Source organism: Haemaphysalis longicornis, unplaced genomic scaffold, assembly GCF_048455015.1.
Source record: "Haemaphysalis longicornis isolate Haplotype H1 unplaced genomic scaffold, Haemaphysalis longicornis Haplotype H1 scaffold_10, whole genome shotgun sequence".
NCBI classification, from domain to species: domain Eukaryota; kingdom Metazoa; phylum Arthropoda; class Arachnida; order Ixodida; family Ixodidae; genus Haemaphysalis; species Haemaphysalis longicornis.
This window is the reverse complement of record NW_027526204.1, coordinates 121,738,215-121,763,614: the sequence shown is the minus strand read 5'-3', so window position 1 is coordinate 121,763,614 and position 25,400 is coordinate 121,738,215. Positions and strand designations below refer to the sequence as shown.

The 25,400-nt window shown below is 47.0% G+C and overlaps 1 protein-coding gene across 1 annotated transcript in view; it reads left to right on the top strand.

Annotated features, from left to right (window-relative positions):
- The first annotated feature begins 1,334 nt into the window (after positions 1 to 1,334).
- LOC144159193 (P-selectin-like) overlaps positions 1,335 to 25,400 on the top strand; it is a 177,602-nt gene continuing 153,536 nt past the window's right edge. The window contains exon 1 of the mRNA XM_077690523.1: positions 1,335 to 1,950. Coding sequence (XP_077546649.1) covers positions 1,845 to 1,950 — 106 coding nt within the window. The 5' untranslated portion in view covers positions 1,335 to 1,844. The remainder of the gene's footprint in view (positions 1,951 to 25,400) is intronic.

Sequence of the window (25,400 nt, the reverse complement as noted above, 5' to 3'; positions counted from 1 at the left end):
ACACGCACACACACACAAACACGCGCAATCACACGCACGCACGCACGCACAGTTGTGACCAGCTGTTGTCCGTGTCTGGAGTAGAGGTGAGGATCATGTTCCAATCATATTGCTCTCGAATACAACCCGCCATCCCTCACGAGGAGGGAATCATGATGGACCAGCTGAACTTGTGGAGGGGAATGGAGGGGAATGACCAACGTGTGGAGGGGAATGGCCAACTGCTTCAGTTTAACAGCGGAAGCATGACCCCTCTTTTCACTCTGCTGGGTAGCTTACTAATAGGGGAGTCGGGATGGTGACAATTAAGATGCGTCATGACGTATGTCTTCTGCTCTTTACAATTTCTCTGTTGGGGACACGTCTGTATAGATAAGATCACCCTGTTTTGACTCTGTAGAGCCGTAACCTTTGCCCGAAAAGGTGGTGTAAAAAGAAATACACAAAATGCTGAGGATAAAATTATTTAGGAGCTCGACTGAGTACGCCACGTGCCTCTATAGGTCTGGCGTGTGCTATATGTGCACGGGGAAGTCTTTCTCGGAAATACGTACACTCCGGGCAAAGCGCTAAATGTGTCGGGTAAATAAATAAAAAAAAACATTATTTTCATTTTGGTAGCTACCGAACAACGCGGCAACGTTATTGTGTCTTTTTTTTTTTCATTCTGTGGTCCCTTCGCGCGTCAGGTACTGTCAAGCCTTCAAGTGTACTCACTACGGCACTTTCAGAGTACATGCACGCACTCTACTGAGCAAGCCGAATCTTAAAACGCGGCAACTCAACGAGCAATACGCAACGCCAAGAGAGAGATGCACTCAGAGTATGCAGAGTGCACTTAGCGCTCATTTTTCCTGGTCAAACGCCACGAAAAGATTAGTAAATCATTTCGCGGCCGCCGAGGAAAGAGCTAACGGTTAGTCAGGTCGACCCCGAGGCTCTTCTTTGAACCGGAGAAAAGGAGGGGCGGAAGGAGACGTCGGCGCCATCAAGCGCCACGCATTCGAGAACGAGTCGTTCTTCCTTTTCAAAACGAACCTCTTTCAAGAGGAAGGGGGTGACCTGCTTGGCCCCGCGACGCGCCAAGAGCGGCGCCCCATACCGCACCTGGGGCCATCAGGAAAATAACTCCGCAAGAGCGAGATGGATTCATGCGCCTCCGTAAGAAAAAGAAAGCAGGAACGAACGGGACCCTCCGTTACAGGAGGGGAGGCGTCGGACGGGAGAGCAGAAAACGGACGGCCGAAACGTCGTCGCTGTGACGTCATGCTACGCGCCGGAGCACAAAGAGGAAGAACAAGAGAGGGGGTATGAAGAGTTGGCGGGAGGGGGAGGTGTCACGTGACCGCTACCCTACCGAGCCCCCCAACCTGTTTTTTCAAGACCAACAGACGCCGGCCCGGTTCGCGCCGAAAAGCAGACGGGGATCTCTGCTCAGTCTCTCTCCAGGTGAAGCCGTAGTCGTGCCGTGCGACGGGAACTGGGTTGGCGGGGCTTGCAGCGAGGCCGCTCGCTACCTGACGTTCCTGCTCGCGATTCCGATGTCGGCAAGGTCCTGTGACGGCGGTGGTGGTCCGGGACGTCCACGGGGCCCGTCGACCCACGGCTGGATGTGACGTCTTTGGAAGACCACGTGACTTCCGGGGAAGGGGGCCTTGCAGTGTGCGGCAACCTCGGTCAGCCGGTCTGGAAAGTGACGAATGATGGTGGTGTGATTTTTTTTGTTTACCTACTTTGTAAAAGTATTATTGTTTTTGTCCGAAAGTGCGTGCGCGTGTGTGTGAGCTCGTGTGCCCGGTTCGGTTGGAGATTGCGAGTGATTTTACCCTGAGTGATCAACCACAATGAAACTGACAATGGAAGGGGACAAGCATCGACTTCGGTGGCAATACCTCGTGTGCCCTGTGGGATACCTGATATTACTCGGCTTTCTTCCGCTTGGAATTTGCGGTGAGTTGCTCATTGGCTCTTGGCTTTTGTGAGCGCGTCCTACTCACGGAACCTCTTCCTGTTGCCATTTTGTTTTATATTTTTTATTATTCCATTACCTTCATCATTAGTTAGGATTGTTCCCTGTTGGTGTCTTCGATACCAAATAATAGTCATGCTATCATTCCCAGGTTAACTTGAAAAAAACTTACTCAGAGAAAAATTTACCTCGCCTTGATGGTGTTTTTCCACTAAGCCAAAAACTCTTCTTTTGCTATTCTTTTAATAACAAACGTTGTGTTGATGGTACTTGGGCGCATTTTTATAATGCGGAACAAGACTAGGCAGTATTTTTCAACAGAAACAACCACTTCACTACATTGTGTGACCCTAAGGTTAGTTCATGATTACTCCTTTTTATACGTACTGCCACAGTCCACAAGGAAGGGGGGCTTCTTGTATGCCGTGCAGTGTCTGATGACTGCGCGTGTATACCAAAAGAAGAATACAGGGATAATCTGGCCCACACGCCGATCTCCATGTCTTTAGCCTTCTTAAACTTAACGTGTCCTTTGCAATACCCTCAAAATTTAACTCAGATGAAGCCGTCTCGAAGCAACAAGCTACACTGAGAGAGAGGAGGAATAGACTTTATTGAAGACATAAGTGATGACTCCGAGTGTCCATTCTGAGCTGGTCATACGCCGGCGGTTCCATTGGTCTTGCACGCCTCATCCGCTAAGGTTATCGGCTGGCGCTGACCCTCAGTGTCCGAGGCCTGATGGCCGTCTCCCAGGTGTTGGGGTGGACTCTGAGTCGTGCGGCGTTTCGAGGTGTCGGATGGTTGGGACAGGCCAGGACCATGTGGTAGATGGTGCCGCTTGCCTTTTTGCAGTTTAGGCGCGTAAAAACAGATGCGCTACGCTTTCCTGTAAAAACATTTATACAGCGAATGAACCACCGGATCGCCGGTCCTTAAGGAAAAGTGCGGGCATTACGTTTCCTGCTTAGCCTAATTTTTCTTTCTTTCATTTCTTTATCCTGCCGCGTCCACATCTTCTCTTTCTCACGGTTGCTTACGCTTTAAATAAGGAGGTTGCTGTCAGTCATACGTCCGTCTCGCAGCTCTGCGTTGCTCCAGTTATCCCTTGTGCACGCTTTGAGCCACTCGCTCTCGGCAGCGTAGACGGCGCGAAGACGGCAGGTAAGGGTTAGTAACCGGCGACGGCGGCGAAATAGGGTCAGAAACTTCCAGCTTTTTCTCCCGAGCGAAACCGAGAGTGATTTCACTGCCTCGCTTGCCTGCGTGGCTGCCCGCGATGGGAAGGAAACAAAGATCCCACGGCTACGAGTCTACCCGGCCACGCGGGGCGGATTGCGTAGCTCTCTTGAAGAGCCTGCCTTCGACGACTGAAACATTCCTCGACTCCCACGTTGGTTAAACGAAGGCGGGCGTCGTACGGTCGTACGCACGGAGGCTGTTTATCTCTTCGACGACAACGTGTTGTGGCTGACTTTCATGAGAGACAAATAAGCACGGCGATATTCATTCCTGTACACATTTTGGTACTTTGTACTGAAAAGCCATTTCTATACTTAGCTCTGAAAACAAATTTTGATACTTTGTTCTGGTAAGACGACGGGCGCTGTCACCGTTTGTCGAATACGTAGTTGGGGGGTCAATACCATTGCGTGGTCACTTGTTTTCCTAGATATTTTCGGACTTTCCTTGTTCATTTTCCGGCTGGTTGCTGGCGGGCTTATAACTAACTTTCTGTGTGAATACTAATTTTTTCTCTGCGAAGCGAATTTTAGAGCGATTGAGGTTACTTTCGTAGTAATAAATCAATATATACCTCGGGGACTAGAAGAAATAATCAATCATGAACTTGTAAGTTGTCGAGTAAAGTAATCTCCACCGTCCTTTAAAACTCTTCAGGGCATAAGAGAAAAGAAACACCACACAGCTTGTGTGGTGTCCCTTTTCTCCTAATCCTTGTCTAGATTCCCTACAATTTTTTTAGAATGGAACACCAACTCTCCCAGACATTCATACTTGTGATCACTATCTCCCCAATCGTTATCAACATCATTTTCATGTCCACTGCCGGACGAAGGCCCCTCCCACAGACTCCCACACACAATAAAGATAGTGCTTTCTCTCTCTCCGTACCCTTGCAATCCTTCCAGTCCTGTCGAATCAGCCAGAATTTATTTCTTTATCGACTTGAAATAAACTCTCGTATACCGAAAACTGTTTATCCGAAATGTCGTTTTATTCGCAGACATTCGCGGACCTCGATGCAGTAAAACTCAAAAATAACTGTATTCGCTTATAGGGAAGTATTGTTTATAACGAAGCCAGTCACCTTCCGCGAGGAATCAGTTGGAACGACGGTTTACTGAACCTGTCTCTTTCAACTTCAAGTCCCGTCTCTCACTAGCCCCTCCTCCATTACGCTGGTGATCCACCGGTTGTCAGCTGACCGCATTGCATGTCGGGAATTACCCTACTTCTTTCTCTTCCTGCCATCCAGAATGTCGAAGCAAATTGACTACGTATAAAAACCGACTCACGTATGCCTGGGGTTTAATCAATCCAAAGTCTAATAGACACACAGTGCGTAGCAACAAGTTCTTTTCCTTTTTTGTTACGGATCGGTCGCAAGGCGTTAGGGGATGATTAATTTTGATTAAAGACGTCTTCCCTTAGCAGTTGAACGAAGACGGTAAAGTGCATGCGGATGCGGAAGTAGCGTCAGAGAAAAAACTCGAATCTTCCATTTTTGTTTGATTTTAATTTGACCACGGGATAAATTACTTGGCAGGAAAGTATAAGTGAAGATGAGTTATTGCGAACGGGTGAGTTTAATTAGCGGTTCAAATACGAATAAGGGGGAGTAAATCGGTGAAACTACGCCTGTGCTATGGATCGCGTGCAGTAGTGGAGGTTCACGGATCGATTCAGACCACGTGGAGATAGCTGACGTGCGCCAAGGTCTCACGAACCCTGATGATTTTGCGGCGCCTCCGCCGCGAATACAGGCGATAAATGCGCGATCTGTACCCCAGTCGAAAAAGACGACAAGAAAAATTCCTGTAGTTTGTCGTATTTTCATGTGTAGTACTGCCGTCTTGTCGTATTCTTGTCATGTCGGGATTCCGGTGTTCTGTCGTGTGTCGCATTCCTGTCCTGATTTTGATGTTCAGTCGTGCCGAATTCATGTCTTGTCGTGACCCTAATGTTCCATCAGTACTTGGACATGGTTTGAATGTTATTGCCCATTTGAAGACTAGCGTAAATTGCAGTTCTGTTGTGACTACAGGCATGTTTGTCGTTGAGAAAATTGACTTTGTCGTTACTACAGAAATGTGTGTTGTAACAACAGATGGCTTTGTCGTAACAACAGGATTTCTGTTGTCACACAAAGCTTTTTGTCGTACGGCAGGAATTCTTGTTGGGTTTTTGCGATATTCCTGTTGTGATTTTAGCCTGCACCCGCCATGATTTATGTTTGAAATTGAAACTAACGGCGCAAATTGTATATCTGGAAACGGCTAGTTGAAATACACTTGCAACCTATTCTGCAGCTGCACAACTTCCAGCAAAAAAATCCCAAACCACAAAAGTATGAAGTTTCTAAAATGTTAAATAAATGACTTTATTTGAAAGTACCAGCCCCTGGTAATTCGCTGAACTTGCCATTACGGCCCTACACACACGTTGCGTTCTCGAAAAAAAAAAGAATTTCAAATTTTCCGCTACACACCGTCTACAGTAACGCAATTGGGAAACGGTCAATACACTGTAATAACCGTGCTATTTCCACGCTAGGTTCAATGTGGCGCTAGCCAACAGAACCAGAAGCACCCCCACAAACACAATCATTTTTATTGGCAACAGCTTTCGTCGGCCACTGCCACTCACATAGCCTAGACACACACAGACTGTCCCTGTGATGTCATAAGAAGAATGCGAGGAAGTGGCTGGGTGGTTGTAACTCTTTCTTTTGGTTTCCTTTGTATCCAGTCTAGTTGGTTGAAGTTAGCGTTGCAATTTTCGTGATTCTTATTCCTATACGCTAACCTGACCCTGTTATTAAAATCTAATGGAATGTAACAAATATGAAACAGCGAAATCACATATTAGTGCCTTCACGTGCTAGAGACGTCGTTATTATCTGAGCTCAAGAGAGCATTTTCTCGACCCGTCAAGTATATTCAACATATTTCATTTGCTGTTAAGCATCATGCTATATGTGATGGGGTTGGGGGAGCGAGAATGTGAGCCTTAGGACAAAATCTTTTTTGGGGGGGATCAAGGCGGTTGTCACGTAGCAATTATTATTCGGATTTGTCATCAAGGTGATTATTATATCCTAACTGTTAGCCGGACACACATAGTCTTAACAAACCACAAATTACGAACGAAGCTGTTGCACTTTCTGGCTCATTTCTGGAAAATTGGAGATATTTTGAAGGTTGCTTTTTAATATCTTATGCCTCCGCAAGATTAGGATTCGGATTTATTTTATTCGGTGGGAGTATTTAGGGCCCAGTTTCAAATAAAGCGACAGTCGCGCCAGCCTCAAAACTACAACCAACTTTCGCTATGAGAAAGCAGTGTGATGCTTTATAGAAAGAACCTAAGTAATATCTTGAACCCGATTTTATTAAGTAATGTAACAGAAAGTTTTTTCAAGAAAATAAATTTCATAATAATATATGCTGGCTCTGGGTTTCTATGCCGGAGGAATGCAAACCACATAACTGATAATAGCGAGCGGATGACATTAGTGCGTTTGGCGCTGTCGACAGGACAAAGCCGCGCTGCGAAGGACGCCGACCAATCCACTGCTACAAGTTTGTAATCGCCCTCTGGAATCACTTCTCGGCCGGCCGGCGATAGAAGTGCACCGGCCATGCGGGTGGCACCGCAGATGAAAGGTCTGATTCATATTCCACCGATCTTAAGAGTATTAATTAGGGACAGGCGCTTATGTGGATTATACAGCATTTTTATTTTTGAACCTTTTTTACATAAGAATATCAGTCGACGTCTTACGCTGGAAGGCAATGTACGGGTATGGACCTATTGTCCACATCAAAGAACAAGGGCGGTCATTACAATACACGAACGATAACAAAAAAACGAAACCCTCCCTCTTACTTGTGGCAGCGTAAAGTATGCGCAGTTGTAATCCATTTATTTAGCCCTGGTAGGCTTTATAATGCATAGAAGACCGATTGTAAATCTCCGCGCGGTGGCTACTCTCTGCTCCAGATATTTGCTCGCGTTCTCACGCCGCCCAGCCTCACTGCGCTCGCAACCTTCGGCCAACCCCTCTAAGTAGAAGTGCAGTGCATAACTGCGCAGCCGAGGCATGCACCGTTTCTGGCACGGCGTTACGAAAATCGCGGCTCAAAGCTCACGCGTGGCCGCGAGTAGTTCGTGCCCAACTGGGCACAGCAACAGCGAAAGCGGCGAGGCTTAGCGCGTTGCACTTGAACATCGTACGGACTCACACAGGTGATACAAGCGGTTCACTTTGTCTTTTAAAAGAACTTAAATATACATCCTGCACGTGGCACGATTTACTAGGGTGTGTCTGTGGGATGTCACGTGACGTGAATAAGGTATTGTGCACCTGGCCAGCGGCTTGCTACCGCGGCGGCGTTGCTGAGAGACTCGGACGAGGCGAGAGGAACGTTGCCGGCGCCGTCATCACGGGCTGGGGTTGGTGCGCCTGGCAAGGACGACCACTCTCGCGAAACTTGTCCGCACCGGCGGGCTGGCTGCGGTTGGCTTTCGCTAGCGAGCCGCTGCCGCCGCGTGTAACGACTTTTCTTGTTTTACCGTTACGCGGCCTGGCGCGCACGCACCCATGGCGGAAAAGCCAGTGGCCGCCTTCCTTCCTCGGTGTGAGTCTCGCGTCGGCCGATTCCCTCCTGGCCGGACTCTTTTCTTTGTCTTCGTCTTTGTCTTTGTTTTACTTCTGCCCTCCTCGGACGCGTGCAGCGCGTGGTTTTTCGGAGCACTTGGAAGGAAGCGTTGCGGTGGTTAGCGGCTTCGCGATACGATCGCGGTGGGCGATGGAAGCGCGGGCCTGTGCTTGATTGCCCATGCAAATAGCCGCCCGCGAGGGTGACGGCGTAAACGCCCAGGCATTAGTTTTAGCGGGTGCGTTATTATACCGGGCATGCAGGGGCTTCCTATACTATACGTCCGGTGGGTGGCGTTAAGGATATCGTGGAGAAAGTTCGTGTGTGCGGCCAACCTAATTAAACCTAAAGGGGCACACGTGCTTTTGGACTCTTAGCCAATTGTTGGTGATGGTAGAAGTGATGCTCGCAAAGACGCAGCAGTGTTTTGGCAGCTAGTTGAATACGGAAGAGACTAAGTTCGAACTGATACACAATGAGACAAATTTTATTGTCTTGTTGAAGCTGACGTAGAGCTAGGGAAACGTACAGTCCTTGTGAAAATGTTCATGCCAAAAGTGCACATGCCGAAAAATTCAAAGTACAAGTGTAACTGTCCAGCCAGGCGGCAAAGTTTTATGCCAGAAAGCTGTGAAAGTCGCTTTTCTTTCTTACTAATATAACATATTTTAGCCACAGTTAAACGCTAAGCTTCTGTTTGGAATTCTTTGGAACCCCGAAACTTGTGGCATGACTACAAAATTTTGACCAAGACTGTACGTGCCACTTTTGCACCTTATGTGGCTTGAACTTCATTGTGGAATCGGTGCCTTATGTCTCTGGATACACAAAAGCCCGCTGCACCTTCTCTTTTCATCCTTTTTCTTTTGAGGGAACCTCCTTCATATCAATGCGATAGGCCAGTCCTGCGCCATCCGCCGTCGATACCAAACCTCCCCGAAAGAAAGGATTCACTGCAAGCATGCACAAAATGCAGGAAAACTACGTGAAGGAGGCCTTGTGCGTTTGGATGTGTACAACCGCGAATGTTCTTTGCTACCATTCTTACCCAAACACTTGCCGGTGTCGTTCGTAAACGGAACACATCTACGAAAAATACCCTCTCAAAGTCTGAATGTAAATAAAGCTATTACTATAAAGCAAAAAGTAACTCCTGCCTGATCATTCCAAACCAGTCTACTCGGTGAAGCTGAATGACCAACAAAGCTGTCTAAAATACATGTTACGCACACGGTTAGAAAATGTACTCGATTTTGCTTTTCTGATCATTTGGTTCTGGTAGTAACTATGGCTTTGTGGTTACTTCATAAAACTGAGAAGGAGAAGAGCGTTTTCCCAGCTGACAAGCGTGGGGCTGTCCGTTTCCCTCCTGTAGAAGACCATGTACTGACCGAAGACGAGAATTCTTAAACGTTTACAACTTCACTGCAATAATAGTTACGAAAAATAAATGAACCACGCCGTCGTGATAGAGTCGTTATAGCGGCCTTTTTTCACAATTTTTATTAGGAAGTTTTGATAAAATAAGAGCTACGGACGTCTTCGGCAGAGCATTCGATATAAGGTGGCTCTGCCGCAAGGCTTTTTTGGCTTCGCAGTACAAAAATGCGTGACAACCTGGCCGTAAATAGCTTCGTTGTTAGAACGTTTCACTGAATGCATGATGGTATGTTACTACTCGCGTGAGGGTGTCTCATGCGTTCTGCACGATTGCTCGCCATTTTTGTACTTCAGTTGGTATTTCATACAAGAATGCAACCATTGCGCTAGAAATTTACCATCCCTTCCCAAGGAAAGTTGACAGAGGCGCAAAAGGCTTTTCAAATCAAAACTGAGTCAAAAGTGCGTCAAACCCTTCGCTAAATCTGCGTGCAACATTCTGCTGAAAGTGCCTCCAATCGATCGTAAATCCTTGAAAGACCCAAATCGCAAAGTTACAACGAACCCATTAGACCATTTTTCTCGCACTAATTAAATGCACTTACGAACGATCCAAATGTATACCGATAAGTGGTTTATTAGATAAATGCATACTATTGTACTCCTTCTTCGTGACCGATGCGTGTATTTTCTTACCTAGAACCGTTTCTTTTTCGCCATTTTCAAGTAACCGTTTTTGACACACTGGGAGCCCGGGTTCACGCATGCGCCGTGTGTCCAGAGATCTTATCAGAGCTTTTCGGTCGACCAACCGGTCTACGGGGAAATGCATTAGTTTTTCTTTTAAAGAACGCTATAGGACCAGTAGGAACGCTTTCGCTTTTAAAAACTAACGAAACACCCACTCGTAGATCTTTAAGAATGCGTGAGCTTCTAACTAATCCCTCTCCCTCTTGCACACATAACATCGGACCGATGCGCACGCCACCACCAGGGTCAAGGCGGCGAAAGCAGCATCTTGATTCCAGTGGGCCGGGAACCATCTCCGTCCAGTGTGGAGTTCTCACTGAATGTCACAGGAATAAAGTATACTCCCTCTCTCTCTCATCTTGTTCCGGCTTTAGAAGCCAGAAACATGGCGTTTTTCGCGCTGCCATCGCACAGGGTGCCAACCATGCTTCGCTTTCTAACCGCCTCAATGGGTGGCGCTTGCTTGCTTCAGCAGCGCCAAAGGCTGTCTGTCACTTTTGTTGTCCGCTGCTCTCCCCATTGTTTATCAACGTAATTGCGCGTTGCAACAGCTGCGTTGTTTATTACTATTTCATTTATTTCACTGATACTGCAAGCCTTTTTCAGGCTTATACAGGGTGGGCATGTGAATATGCACAGGCACAAAAAAAAAGACCATCACCAAATACAAGTGAAATAAAAACTGAACAATGAACCAGCTGCCGCACGTCGTCGTGTCCGGGTCGCAAAGCATCATTGTGGTATCAGTGGATGGGACAGTCATCAGTGCACGAAAATTTGTATCTGCGTTACTGTTAATGGTTTCGGTAAAAATGTCTTCCCAGCAATTAACCAAAAGAACTTCCTGCCTGTTAATTGCTTGTTGGAGCTTACTGCGATAACGATGTCTTTGAGCAGTTCGGTATGATAGTGGACTAATCAACTTGGCTATTGCGTCTCTCCCAGGTTGTAACATGAGAAAATGCGTTTTTTTTTATTTCGTTGCAAAACAAAAACGCGTGGATTTTGTTTGGATATTGGCGGCCCTGCTTACTTAAAAGGGATTAATTTTACTGCCCGCTTCACTGGGCGACCATTCCATCATCGCTTTCGGAATTAGATGTCGGCCAGTCACGAAGCGACTCGCCGCGGTGACTCAGTGGCTAAGGCGTTGTTCTGCTGAGCACGGGGACGCGGGTTCGATCCCCGGCCGCGGGGGCCGCTTTTCTGATGGAAGCGAAAAGCAAAAACTACCGTGTGAACGAGATTTTGGCGCACGTTAAAGATAAACAGGTGACCAAAATAACCCGGAGCCCTCCATTACGGCGCGCCTGATCGCCTGTGAATCGTCGGCGCGTTAAACCCTACAATCAATCAACCAGTCACGAAACGATCAATTGAACGGTATTATGAGACAACACTAGCACTAAAAGCCGCAAACGACTCGTCGCAAGCATGTAATGCTAAACAGCATTCTGTTACGTTGTTCGGAAGTTTCCTGCGACCGTTGTAACATATGTGCGGTAGAAAACGCGTCTAAGGTTGTCGGTGAAAAAGCTGGCTGGCACGCTGGGGTTCCGGTCCGAAAGTTATTGTTCCCGTTGATTTCACACGAACTCAGTAAAACTGAACATTACTGACAGGAAAACAACTGAAGCTTATTCTGAAAAGTAAATTGAAAACAAAACTTTCCAATTGCAAAGTTTGTTACAGTTTCAATTTATGTTAGGCGCGCGAGGAACGTAGTTTCTGCAAACATTAGGCATTAAGGGTCCAAAATACATGCTGGAGCAAGGAAGGGCAATTGTAGTTTCACTGCTTTTTTTTTTTTTTTTTTTGCACATGCGGTGGTCGTTTGAGAGACGCGAGAACAATTTTCCCGGAACTGCGGGATGCCCGACTGCCGCAGAAAATTGTGGCGGTTCCCAAATTCCCGATCGTAAACTCTAAAAGTTTACGATCTTGTTTTTGTCTCCAGAAACGGATGCATGACGACGCCGTGCACAAAGAAAGCACAAAAAGTTAGTTTCGTTCAACACCTCGCTTGACGACGACATTTATGTGCGCCGGCACGACGTAATGTGTTTACGGCAAATTGTTGACGCTGAGTACGATACGTACGAACAAAGTTTCTTTTAGCTCCTGCACGTACGAAGACGTCGCCTGGTTGGCAACAAAGCCCGCCACCCAACCCTTTACCCCCGCTTTTTATGGTGGAGTTCGAGACTGCACGTTAAGCCCCTTTGAGCCCCATTTCTTTACGCGAGCCGGTCACAATATTAAGCAGCCGTGGACCCGTAATTTACCAGGCATCGCACATCGCAAACCTCGCAATGCATACGCAGCTTCGGCGGAAGCCTGCTCACGCCGCCCGGTGACGGAAATGATAATGTATTCCTCCGCGGAAAATGCGGCTACCCGTGTCCCCGGCGTGACGAGTCTATATGGGCGCGCGCGAGGGCGAAAATTCGGAAGGCTGGACGCATATGTGGCCGGACAGACGTATGCCTACATACCCAGGGTGTAGCGGTCGTTAAGCGCCGCCTACCTGGGTCCTTTTTGATCGTTACGAAGCCATTATTGAGTTTTCAGCCGCATATGACCCCGTTCCGTTCGGCACGAAGGACAACGGTGCACACTTTCTAATGCCGCCTCTTGATGTCGCGTGGCGCGTTTACGTTAAAAAAGGCTTAGCGACGTCACTGAAGTCGAATGGTGTGTAGTATTGAAGATAAAACAGTGCAACTTCTTCGCGACGCACACGGAGGCTCATCATGTCGCATAGTCTCCTTTCCAGATCATCCTAGGTGCGTTTATCCGACAATTCTCCTCTATAATGTATTCCTCTCTATAATGTATCCATACCTTGAGGGTAAAACGAAATTTTCCCTTACAAGAATGTTTTCGCTTTTTTTTTTTTGTTACACACTTTATTCTGAAAGTCAGGGCTGCGGTGTCTTAATGGGACGCGGGTGTTACACACGTCTATACGGTATACAGGTAGCAGAGAAAAAAAGAAAGCATCGACAGCAGTCTAAGACACAAAGAGCGGTGAGAACGAGCAACCCAAATAGACCAAAAGAACAGCGAGATAGCCCTGGGAAAAAGACCACGGAGCGCGCGACGCTTTACTGCAGCTTCTCACCTCGTACGTACACGATGTAGATCGCGTTTAAGGGAGGGACCGGGGGGAGAGGAAAGCACGCGTTGCAGCAGGAGTGAGCACATACAACGAAAAAAGGAGGAGGAGGAGGAGAGAGTAGAGGAGGAAACTCCGCAGATGCCCCCGCACCAGTTCCCCCCTCTCTCTCCTCTAGTTGAGTGCTCGATGAATCAGGCGCGCTCATGCACACCTTTTCTCGCACCACTCCCAGGAGTAGCCGTCGTCGCCCCGCATACGCTCGTGTAGGGCACCCGGGCAACGGTGGTGGTAGCCCGCTTGCAGCGAGGTCCAGAGCGACTCATTTCGTTCCCACGTCGTTCCCCTAATTGCGTGCAGTAAACCGGAGGCGAGAGCAGGTGCAATGAAGTCACGGGGAACTGCGTTGAAAGAAAGCGGAGAATATACCCTAGCGACAAGCCGGAGCAACGCGCACGCGCACTTCCACACAGCGCGCTCGCACGTACACACAAACTAGTTCTGAAAATACACTCATTGTGCTACTGAGGTCTATACCCTGTAGCTGATTCGTAGAGCTGCAAGAGTGTCGGTGATCGACACTTCATCCGCGGCGCTCCATGAACTAGACAGACCTTAAGTACATGCCCTCAGACCTCGCCTATTATAGAGATCGCCAGAAAAAGTTAAAGTTAAGTGGCCTATCCCAAGGGTATATCGATAAATGGACGTCTTTTAAAAAATTCCTGAGCGAACCGCTGCTCCATTTGCGCTCAAAATTTACAAGAAGGTCGCATTTCGGGGTTGTTGGTTAAGACCAGGGACAAGAACGACGCTTACCTGCATATGTGGAAAACAAAAAAAAAATTCGCCTATGAGAAACATGGGCGCCATCTTGGCAATTTTGATTGCCCTTGCAGTGCAGCTCTAGCTCGCGTATTCAGCACAAAACACCCGATTATCCACGACCGTGCAGCAAACTGGCAATGGGTGTTTTGTGCTGAATAAGGGAGTTGGAGCCGCACTAAAAGGGAGGTCAAAATTGCGAAGATGGCGCCCAGGTTTCTCATACGCGAAAATCGTCCTTATTTGTTTTATACATAAGCAGGTAAGCGCCGTTCTTGCTCTTGGTGTTAAACAGTATACACCACAAAATGCGACCTTCGTGTAGGGTTTGAGCAAGAACAGAGCAGCGGTTCGCTAAGGCAAAATGTCTGCAGGCATCCATTAATCAATGTACCACCCTATATATACACGAGCCCTAACGGTGGTGCCGAGCTATACTTCCGGTCTGGACAACAATAACTTCTTAAGGAAGCAAAGGTAGAATGACGCCGAGGTACTTCGTTTTGTGATGTTACTTCTAACAATAGCGCTTCTTAGTGTCGGAAGCGCTAGTAAGGGTTTTGACAGCTTCGGGTAACAACCGAGTCTCAGCACGAGCCTCGAATCTCATCAGCGGCTGCCGAATCTTAAGCATGAGGCGAAGTAAGGGTACGTTGGAACATGTTAAGGAGCCCTGGGTGATTGCAACTAGCCCGCGGGGTTGTGTTCTATGTATGGTTCAATGCTCCGTAGCCGTTTCTTCAACGCAACCCCAATCTCCTGCATGAACAACGTAGGTGGAATTTGCTTTAGTAAATACTAGTTAATGATGTGAGCAATCCTGTGCATAGTGGAGTTTCACGCTCCGAGATTTTAGCCTTGTGCAAGCCGCGTGCACCTCACACCAATGCACTAAGTACTTCGTACAGGCTGTTACCTTATCACTGAAACAGGAATTCGAAGTGCACAAATAAACCGACTTTTATGCGCAAATTCTTACCCGAACTAGATCTTCGTAAAAAAAATTGGTTTTCCTTAAGTTTATGGAGGCAAAACACGTTTTAAAGGTCACGTGCTTGTTCCTAGCTCATTTTCTGCAAATATCCTCTTACAAGCGGCTTTTACGCGGGCGGTATAACGGTTTTTCTTCAGCGAAGTTGCCAATGTATTACGCTTTATTTCCATTTGGCAAGTAAAGCATTGGTTACGATGACTCAGTCGCCAAATATTTTAGGAGAATCTGTAGCTAGGCAAGTTGGCGCACCTTAACAATACGTGTACGCGTTCCACATCAGTACTCACCACAGAAACTCATAGGCAGTACTGCCCTGCAAAGGAGATGTGTCCGAAGGAAAAAAAGTTCTATGGAAGAATTAAAGCGCTAAAGCACGAAAGATGGAGAGTTGGGCGAGTTGGTATTGTGGCATGGTTTTGGAAACAGCTCGTTAAAATAGGACAAGAAAGAAAAGAACCAGACAGGACGAGCGCTGAAAGCACATCAAAGATGTGTAATTTAGACGTGCGCGTCAGAGCACCTAGATTGCGAACGCACCTGACACTGGCGCTCACATAGCCCGTTCAGCAATTACACTCAAAACATTTTATTCAGAACGTGTCTAGCCTTTTGGGCATGACTTTACCATCATGATCAAATGCTCGAAATTTCTTGAGTATCGGGCAAAGCTTCCCCCCACAGCAAATACCAAAAATAAATTTTGCTTTCTGTCTACGGCAACATTTAGGAGTTATTTGAAACATTTTCTTGAGATGAACGCCAGTGCCCTAATCATATGCGTTACAAGTTTTATTGACTATTGACGGAAATAGAACCTAGAGCTTTCTGCCGAGCTTTTTCTTTTTTTTTTTTGCGAAATTAGCGTTCCCAGTAAAACCCTACTGCAGGCAACATACTGCCTTTATAAGATGTCTCGCGTGAGCGTTCCAGAGTACGTTCCGACCAGTAATAACCAGTGACCCAGAAAAGTGACCGAGTGAAGTGGCTGAACAGCACCGCGTAATGAAGACGTAACAGCGCCGCCTTTCGCACAACTAAAGTTTGTCCGTGCTTCTTGTTTGCCATGTTCCCACCTCGCAAAGCGTCATCGCCAACTCGCAACGCACTGCAGGGAAAAGCCGGAGCAAGCAAGCAAGCAGGCCTCGATGAGTCCGCTACCCGTCCGAAATGGTTATTGTCGATTGTTCTCGAGTGCTGCTGAGGCGCTGGCTGGGAAGGGAGTGGGAGTGTCGGTTGTCGGGCCACTCGAGGCGTTGTCCAGCACGGAGGCTGCTTGACCCACCTTCGGACGCTTTTCCACGAGAGGGTACGGGCCCGCCACCGGAGCGCGATGTAAACGGAGCGAATTCCCGTAGTCGTCCCCGTAGAGTTAGGCTCAGTGTTTACCCCGCCGAGGCATGTGTGACCGGCCGAGCTTAGAGAGTGGCTAATGGGTTGTGCTATTACCACAATGCCGCCGGTGCAGTTGCTAGTGGCGGTGGCTGTATTATAAGGACCCTGCAACACTCTTCGAGCAGTGCAAGTAGACTTGCGTTACGTCTAGATTACACTGCGTGGAATACCTTAGCCAAATATTGCACGTGCACGTGAAGCGCTGACTGCGCAAATTGCTGTGAAAGACGTGGAAAAACCAACCACCCTTAATGACCAACGGTTACCTTGCCTTCGCATTACATGCACTACCCACGTCCATTTCTCCTTCTTAATTTCTACTAATATGTCCTTAACACGCGTTTGTTCCCTGACCCACTCCGCTCTCTTCTTGTCCCTTAACTCTTTCGTTACGGCCGCTTTTTCACCGCAAGTGTACATTTTGGCTTATGTTTGTGTGATTAATTTTGGTGCATTTATCCACAGAACGCGACGGTTGACAAGCTTCTCCTATGCAATATATTGGTATAAATGACAACGGCGTTAAGATTTGTCCCGAGCTGTCACTTGTGTAGAAAAAAAATTTTGAATTCCGAAGCCTTATAATCTGCGCGCTAAGAGTAAAAGGGAAATATTGTGTGGGCCAATCGTAGACAGTGTGTGGACGGCCCTGCGTGGCACCCGGCTACCTCCGCCGGAGACTTCAATAAAGTTTACGTCTCTCTCTGTCTCCCAGTCGCCATTGTATTATTTTGTTGTTAATTTATTTCACAGATCCAGAGGATGGTTCGTGTTCTTTCGATAGATCCACGTGTGGCTACGAGAGCTCTCTCTTAATTTGCCTCATTATGCACCCCTGGCATGGCCTAAACGACGTCATTGCAGCCATGGCTGTCCTATTGGCTGTCTCTGGTCAACTTCGTGTCTTATTTCGCGCATTTCCTGTGACGATCGGCCGTCGTCAACGCTGTGTACCAACCTCTTCTATGCCTGAACCTGTAGGCACAGTTTTGGCGTTTCTTTTGTGTTTTGAGTGCGCGGCGAGTTTTAGTTACGAGCTCAATACTCCCCTTTCAACGAGACCACTCAATAACAAACGCTTGTTGCTTCAAAAACGCCCTACCAGCCTGAGCGCGCGCTTGCGAGCAGGCAGCCATGTCTGCTTTTTTTGCTTTTTAAATGCAGAGCATTTCTTTAACTCACATGTAGCGTCCGCCGTCCGTCCGCAACAGCTCAGCGCGCAGGTGCGCCCTCTCCCCCACTCCTCCTCTCCCGCATCACGCTGCCCTCCTCGCTCTCAACAATAGGTCCGCACCCCTCGCCCTACACTATATAAAAAAATAATACTTATCGGCTCCTGGTTTCGATCCCACGACCCTGCGGGCGGAACGCGAGGTACATGGTGCTCTTCCCACTGCGCCACAAAACCGACACATAATCAAAGGCTACGAACGCGCCTTATATCTTTGACTCATTCAAACTACGTCAAGAAGCTGCTGATACAACGCATTCACTACCACCAACTCCCCAAACACTAAACGTTAACGCAATAACCCACCCCCTATGCGACGCATTTACTCGAGTCCCCCTCGCGGGGAGATGGGCCGAATTTTTCTGGCACCAGACTGGAAATAGACCCCTCCACATTGCGGAGAAAAGGAGAAAACTCCCTGGCCTGTGATGTAACAAAAACCGCCGAAGAGAATGCCACGAGCCGCCCCCCCCCCCCCCCACTCCGGGAGAGAGCGCGCAGCATTCGTCGCGTTGTCCGCGGTCGAGTTGAGAAGAAACAATTATGCGCTATTTCTTATCGCGCGTAGTATCGGTGATAGTGAACGGATTTTCACAATTCTTGCGGGAGGAGATTGCTGGGACAATAAACTTTACCCCAAAATACATTCCGAGTAGTCGATGGTAAGTGCTGCAGTGTCTATTTAAGCGAATCTTATTTCGCCGGCATTTTTCATGGGAACTCCCAATGTCCGACGTTTCTTTCAAGCGGAAGGCGTTGGAGGACTGACGTCCCGACGTCTGTGTTATTAGCTCGTCTTTTAAAACAGTGATCTCGACCTCAAGATTGCATTTCTCAGCACTTAAATATGTATTTTTAGTAGATTAGATAACAATACGCGCTATTTCCAAGATAAAATTGATGTATATCTGAAGCTTATACGTGTCATCACATGAATATGCCTATTGGGTAGATGAGTGATCAAAAGGCACTAATTTCAAGATCAATGGAAACAAAATAAAAGTTTGTGCGAGTATTTTCAAGATCAATGGAAACAAAATAAAAGTTTGTGCGAGTATGTATTTCTTCTTCAGGGATACGACAATCGTCAACGCTCAAGAGAAGTATAATTTGCTCATACTTTTCGCCGAAACTTTCTGCCACCTCTTTCTCGTGTGCTAGAAAACTTTTCTGATCATCCACCTTCATTGAGCGCAATAGCTTTCGATTTTTGCGCAATAGTACTGCTAGCCTCGCGAACTGGATGCTACCTTTGTTTGCGTGGTGCCTCTTCTGAGCTAGCAAAAGGAAAACGATACTAAGACCGGCATAAAACCTCGAGCCTCTCGGTTGCGAAGCCGATGCTCTACCGACTCTGCGACGCGAGCTTTCTATGAGCAATGTTCCAACGTGATATCTGCTAAGCGCGGCTTGCTATAGTCAGTGTTTTTTTTTTTAATTCCACATAGTTTAGAACACTTCTATAGCTTTGCAATCATGCGCGATGCCAGCGCCACTTAACATCTCCACATTATTCACAGGAAATGAAACACAAAAGCTCCAGGCTTCATTAGAGAAATGTGGAGCTTCTCTGGAGATACGAACTGAGTGCATTCCGTCTTCAAACTGGAATTACAGGTAATTAGTGATAGATGACAAATGTCAGAACCTCTCCACCATGGCATCGTTGTTACATTGTTGACTCACGATGAGTGTTCTCCCGCGAATGGGAAGTCCGCGTCGGCATCCAGGTCCCTCTTGATGGGGGCTATCATCACACCCTTTTTATCCCAGTGGATGAAACGTCGCACTCCGTCGCATCAAATGTCATCATTCTGCCTATGCAATGGGCCTAAACTAGGCAGCGTTATTGCTGAGAATATTTACATACTACGTATATACATGCATACACACACATACATACATACATACATACATACATACATACATACATACATACATACATACATACATACATACACACATATACATACATACATACATACATGCATACATACATACATACATACATACATACATACATACATACATACATACATACATACATACATACACACACATACATACACACACATACATACATACATACATACATACACACACATACATACATACATACATACATACATACATACATACATACATACATACATACATACATACATACATGCGTACTACACACCGGTATATTAAAAAACTAGTTAATGAAACCAAACGCACCAGACGTATGAGAGAGTGGGAGGAATTCATGTTTCCGATGGTATATACGCCCGCAAAGGCATACTGTGCAAGGGGATAAAACGTTAAAATTACAACGCTTCGTTAAAGTTTTGGTAATTTTTGCACGTCACACATGTACAGGTCAGAATTACACGCAAGCACAACCTAGAACTCCCTGAATTTTCAAAGCTGGTATCAGGTTTTGGCATACGCGTCTTGTAAAATGGCGGTCAAGTATATTGTTGCTTAGTAATTGTTGCTAGTATATTGTTGCTTAGTAAGGAGCGGAAACTTCCTTATATTAGACGCCAGTTCCAGCGCCGGATATACGAAATCGCACGATACGTCATAAATGCTGGCCACCATGAAGCATCGACTTCATTTAAATTGGCTTTGTGAATTCTGCATTTTTATTTTTAACTTCCTGACCAAATTGGTGCCTTCTTTCATAGTGAACAAAAAAAAAACGACGTTTCTCGTTGCTTTTTCCTCTTGATGCCAAAGCTGGGATTAGGTGAACTTTTTTTTTTACGGGTTCCAGCTTCTTACAGGATCACTTCATCTCCGCGAGGTGCCAACACGAGAGGGTACACAACCTTGGGTGCTATATATTGACTTTGGCTCGAGAGCGGGCGCGCTCACTCGATAGAGGCTCAGGTCGAAGGCGCCACTAGTTTCCTGTAGCCGCATCGGGCGAAAAAGAACCTGTCGCGGACGCCAGGATCTTCCTGCTTGCGATAAAGCGCAGCTTAACGGGGTCTGCGCCGGTTCGATCCGCAATGCGGCAGCTTCCTTGACAAGCGAAGATCGCCAGCTGTCGACATAGCTGGCGGCGGCACCTGAACGAACTCCCCGAGCGCAGTGCCGTCTATGACAAGTAACTGGCGCTGGTTCTTAGAGGCTTATTACACGCTGTCTCCCACGCATTTAGCCGAATGGCTCTTGAATGCACCCGCGACGTGTACGGTTTTTGTATAGATGGATAGGGAGTTTCTGTAGAGTGTGCTTGACTTGGTATGGCGCCTAAATTAAATAGCTTTGAACGTTAATTTTAAACGTGTTTCCTTGTAGAACGGTACATTTAAGGGGGACTCACCTGTTAACATTCTTTTGGAACTTACCACTTCATGATCCACAGACTTCAAAACCATCGTGCACCAATAAGAAAAGCTTCGCAAATACAAATCAATGTTCACAATGGCCTAGTTCGCTAACTTTGGGTGCATGTATCTTCTGTACTAAAAAAAATTAAAGCTGTTGCTTGCTAGACAGCTAGCGGCATCTAGTAAAAAGTGGATAAACCAAAATGCATTTGTTGTTTATTTTTTATTTGACCAAAGAAATGATATATTTTTAAAACAAGCAAGCTAGGACGTCAGGAACATTTTTGTGGATTCGAAATACTTTCTTCATCGGTACACGATGCTTTTTAAGCCTGTGGGTGATGAATTAGTAAGCCCCATAAGAAATATGACAGACTTTCTAATATACAACCTACCTCGTTTGAAACTTTCAACGTCTTCTGCCTGAAATGTCTTAACTCGTCGTCGTAATTGAGGCGACGACAGGGTGGCTGCTGTTCGATGGAGCCATCTAATTAGCTGCCGACTAGAATTGGAGCACGTGTCCTCGAGTCTTGTCACAGTTCGCAAATGTCAGTTGGCGCCGCTCGTAAGCCGACGAAAGTAACACTTACTAATACACGTCGTATATTAAATTGCACATATACCTTTTCCTATATGTAGAATGCGGTTGCTGAGGTGCTATAATGAACTGAGTTTAAAATCAAGTTTCAAGCGGCAAGTAACTTCTTTGTTAATATTTGTCGCATGTTAGTCCACAAAAAACACCCGGCGAAACTCAGAACAAATTCTTCACTACTTGTAACTTTAGCATGACGATCGATTTTACACGAGGGAGGTCGATGACCATGCGATGATGCGGGCTTCTTGTGACCTGGGGTTTGTTTGTATTATCACATATAGGCGTATTATGGTAATAGAATTGAGTCATGAAATCTTAGATATTTCTGCATCAGAGATGCCACCGTGTTTGAGTAGCGGACGCGTTATACGTGCCCCAGCAGCCCACAAAAAAGACAGGCCACTTTTCGACAGTTTCTCTATTCCGCCACTGTTTTTTCTCTTAGGACGCGGCACCCAAGGAACATCTATTGTGTCTTTTTTTAACATACTAACTAAGCAGTATAACAGAAATGAAATATCTTGTAACGTCCGCGACTGACAGGAATTCTCGCTTTTCAAGAACAATTTTGACGTGATCGACCGTCACACTATATGCATTACGGCTATTTATGTTCAGTTAGTGTGAAATCTCATTATAACAAATAAAGACCACGTGGGCCCGACAGCACCGGAAATTTGAGCTGACATTTAGCAAATGGCTTGTATTTATACAACGCCGTTTCGAGCACTTCATCTTACCTAATTTCTGAGAGCCCACTGTATAGTAATGCCTATATTGCACACCAGTTACTTGGAACATCAGTAAGCCTAAAGTAATCAGAGTCCGTTGGTACGTTTCTAATAACTTCCACTCGATTATACTTTTCTTGCCTGCGTGGCTTCCGCAAACGTCAAAGGCAAAACTAAGCCCGGCAGCTTTCTTGGAAGCCACCGTAGTTTTTCTTGGGTTTTTGTCGGTGTGACTTACAGCACGACAGGCCTACTTTTTCCTGGCCAAAGCGGGCTGTCGTAACGGACCGTCTGAACGCGTCAGTGAACACCGGAATGCGGACATCCCGCGGAAGAGGCCGGCGCGTCACCGCAAGACCGCTAAGTCAGCTGCGGAGCCCGTCTCGTGGCCTGCAGTTCATCGCGCCCTGGAATAGCCCGAGGATCACCGCAGCTTCACTGCTTCCATCGGCCCGGTTTTAAAGCCGAGAACCAGGAAGTTGCAATAAATCTTTGCGACAAAGAATTTGGTGCAAGTTTTGAACCAGATGGTCAAGAGTTATCATGGCAGTAAGGGCTTAATCCTCACCATTCATTTTGGTTCATGCAAGCTTAAATAAAGAAGGGGTTTTATTAATTGTCGGCCGCCATGGTCAAATCTGCCGTGGGCATTCCTTAGTGCCTGTCGTAAAGTTTCAGGCCTGATATGGGCTTTAAGTTTCATGGGTCTCTACGAACAAATTTTGGAGCGGAACATGAATGTGTTCTTTTTGTTCTTGCTCAATTTTATTCCATAAATTTACATTTTTTTGCTTTCTTTGCGATAAAGAAGTTTCTTGGCTTTCTTTGTTCACTTGCCCGTTTTCTTGCTTGTTTTTCAGAAAGGACAAAACTCGTTTGTGGTTATACAGGCGTTGCTTCTACCTTTGACGAAAATAACGACTACATGCTTTATGAACAACGAGGTCAACGCTGCCTACGTACTGAAAACGTCTTTTAACGGCTGCAGCGCCGTCAAAAAAATACGTGCTGCTAAATATTTTCTTAACAACAAGATAACAATACAACGATGGGTCGGCTAATAACTACACCTATTCCAATTCAGTGGGTTTGACAAATCTCCGAATGTAAAAGAAAATGGTGAATAGTTCGTTGCACCGACTCTTTTTTTTTATTTTGCAAGTCGTAAGCACGGAATTCCTGTTTAGAGTTAACCAACTACTGGAAGTAACCGTCTTTGTGAGCCTAACGTTACGGCTGCGTTCGATGACCGGGCACGATTTAACACTGAACCACAAGTTTGTTAAATCCGTACTTCGGTATTTCCGAATACGCTTGTGTTCAGATTAGCTGAGTTCGTCACGCGAGGCAATGCAAGCAGAAACTCACGCACAACACTCTCTTATGCCGGGTATTTGTTTTAGAACAGTAGACGTGCTAGTTGCTCCCATTTCGATAAATCCATGACCATGATTTTTCATTCGGCGTTGGAAGCCACGTTTTGATTCAACATTTTTTTTTACTTTCATTTATTTGCATGATTCTAGTGCCCGCCGAAGGATTTGTATCCCACTTCTGCGATGCTCCGCGCACCCTCTATCATATCTTGTGGGGCTGTGATAAGAGCCCCCAACCCCAACCCCCTCCCCTACGCCCCCTCCACTTCCCCTCCCCTGAGCATTGAAAGAGAGCACTGTCCAGCTCGGACCCCGACGAAAAGCTTTGGCTGATGACGAGAGCCCAAAAGCCAGTCGATCTCTAGGGGTACTGGAATTGGACCTATTCCCCGTTGCTGACTGCTCTACAAAAACGTTTACTCCTCCTTATCCTGCTGCACCATCGGGGACCTACAGCAGTGACAGGCTTTCTCGTCAGATACATAGTAATGCTTACAATCGCCCCCGATAATTATTGTAGGCCATGACCGCGTGCGGGACAGTGAACGAACCGAAACGTCGTTCGTCGAAGCAGGCGTACCCCCTGCAGTCCGTTCGTGCTCTTTTGTGTACGGCGTACGAACGTACGCACGCGCGCGCACCCCGGCGTGGTCGGTGTATCGAGGTCGGCCGTTATGCGAGTATACGCTGACTCGAGAGCGATGCAAAACGGCCGGTGCGCAACCACGACTCCGGAGAACGCCGCTAAGGTAGAAATGCATCGCACACTCTCTCCACAAGAGGCATTACTCAAGAACTTCTGAGATATATTCAAAGCTCCCATCAAGCACGTCATCTATTTTGGTCTTCCGGGGTCTCGGACTCAGGTGACGTCAATCCGAACGTCACCGCCGGGTGAGGTCCCTGCTGTCTAGGTGACGTCCAGCGGGCATAGCTGCAGTAGGGTGACACCACTCAGACAACAATGACGCCTCACTAAGTTCTTTTTGTGTCTGTTACCCTATTAATTCCCACAATGCGCCTCTCTGTTCTGGTTGACCTGTTTAGTCAAACCGGAAGTGCACAACATTAAGAGATCGACGACATCGTAGAGCGAGGAACACTTTCCAGGCCTTGTCGTCAAGGTGGTCGCGAGAGACGTCTCTTCGCTGCTGCCGTGACTAGTCCAGGCTAAAGAAGACTGCTCCGAGCAGCACACGCATGACGGAAGACGCGTGGTGGCAGATCGGAGGGAACTCGTTCTCCCCAGGGCGAAAGCGTGCGGGGCCGCATCCACTGCCGCTTCAGCTGTGGCTTGCCGTACGTGCGACCGGAGGACGCATCGTCTCCACTGTCACATCCCCGGTGCGGGCTTCCGTAGACAAAGTAGAAGATACACGCATACCTACACGCCAAGCTACTGGATTTCGGGTACCGACTTGGGTTAAAGGGGGTTAAAGGGGAAGAGAAGAATACAGTTGGAATCTACAAGGAAGGAGCGTTATTGCAACCGTTCTTTGCTTCGTCCTACGCGACGCCTTTTATATGTGCATGAACTGCCGTGAGGGTCTCTGCGACTGAGTTGTGACGGTATTGACCTTTAAATCTTTGCCTTTTTGGTTGAGCGTTATTATCCCACCCCTGGCAATGTGGCGTCGACATTTTCGCAGTGCGGTTCGCCCTGTCAACTACTCCAGTTCTTAGCTCCAGCGTCACTGGCCTCGTTGGTCGATAAAATGCAGAGCCTTTAAAACCGTCTCTGCGCCTCTTAATATAAGCTTGTAAAAATAGTTTAGGAGCATATTGCGGATATTCTTGCGTACACAAG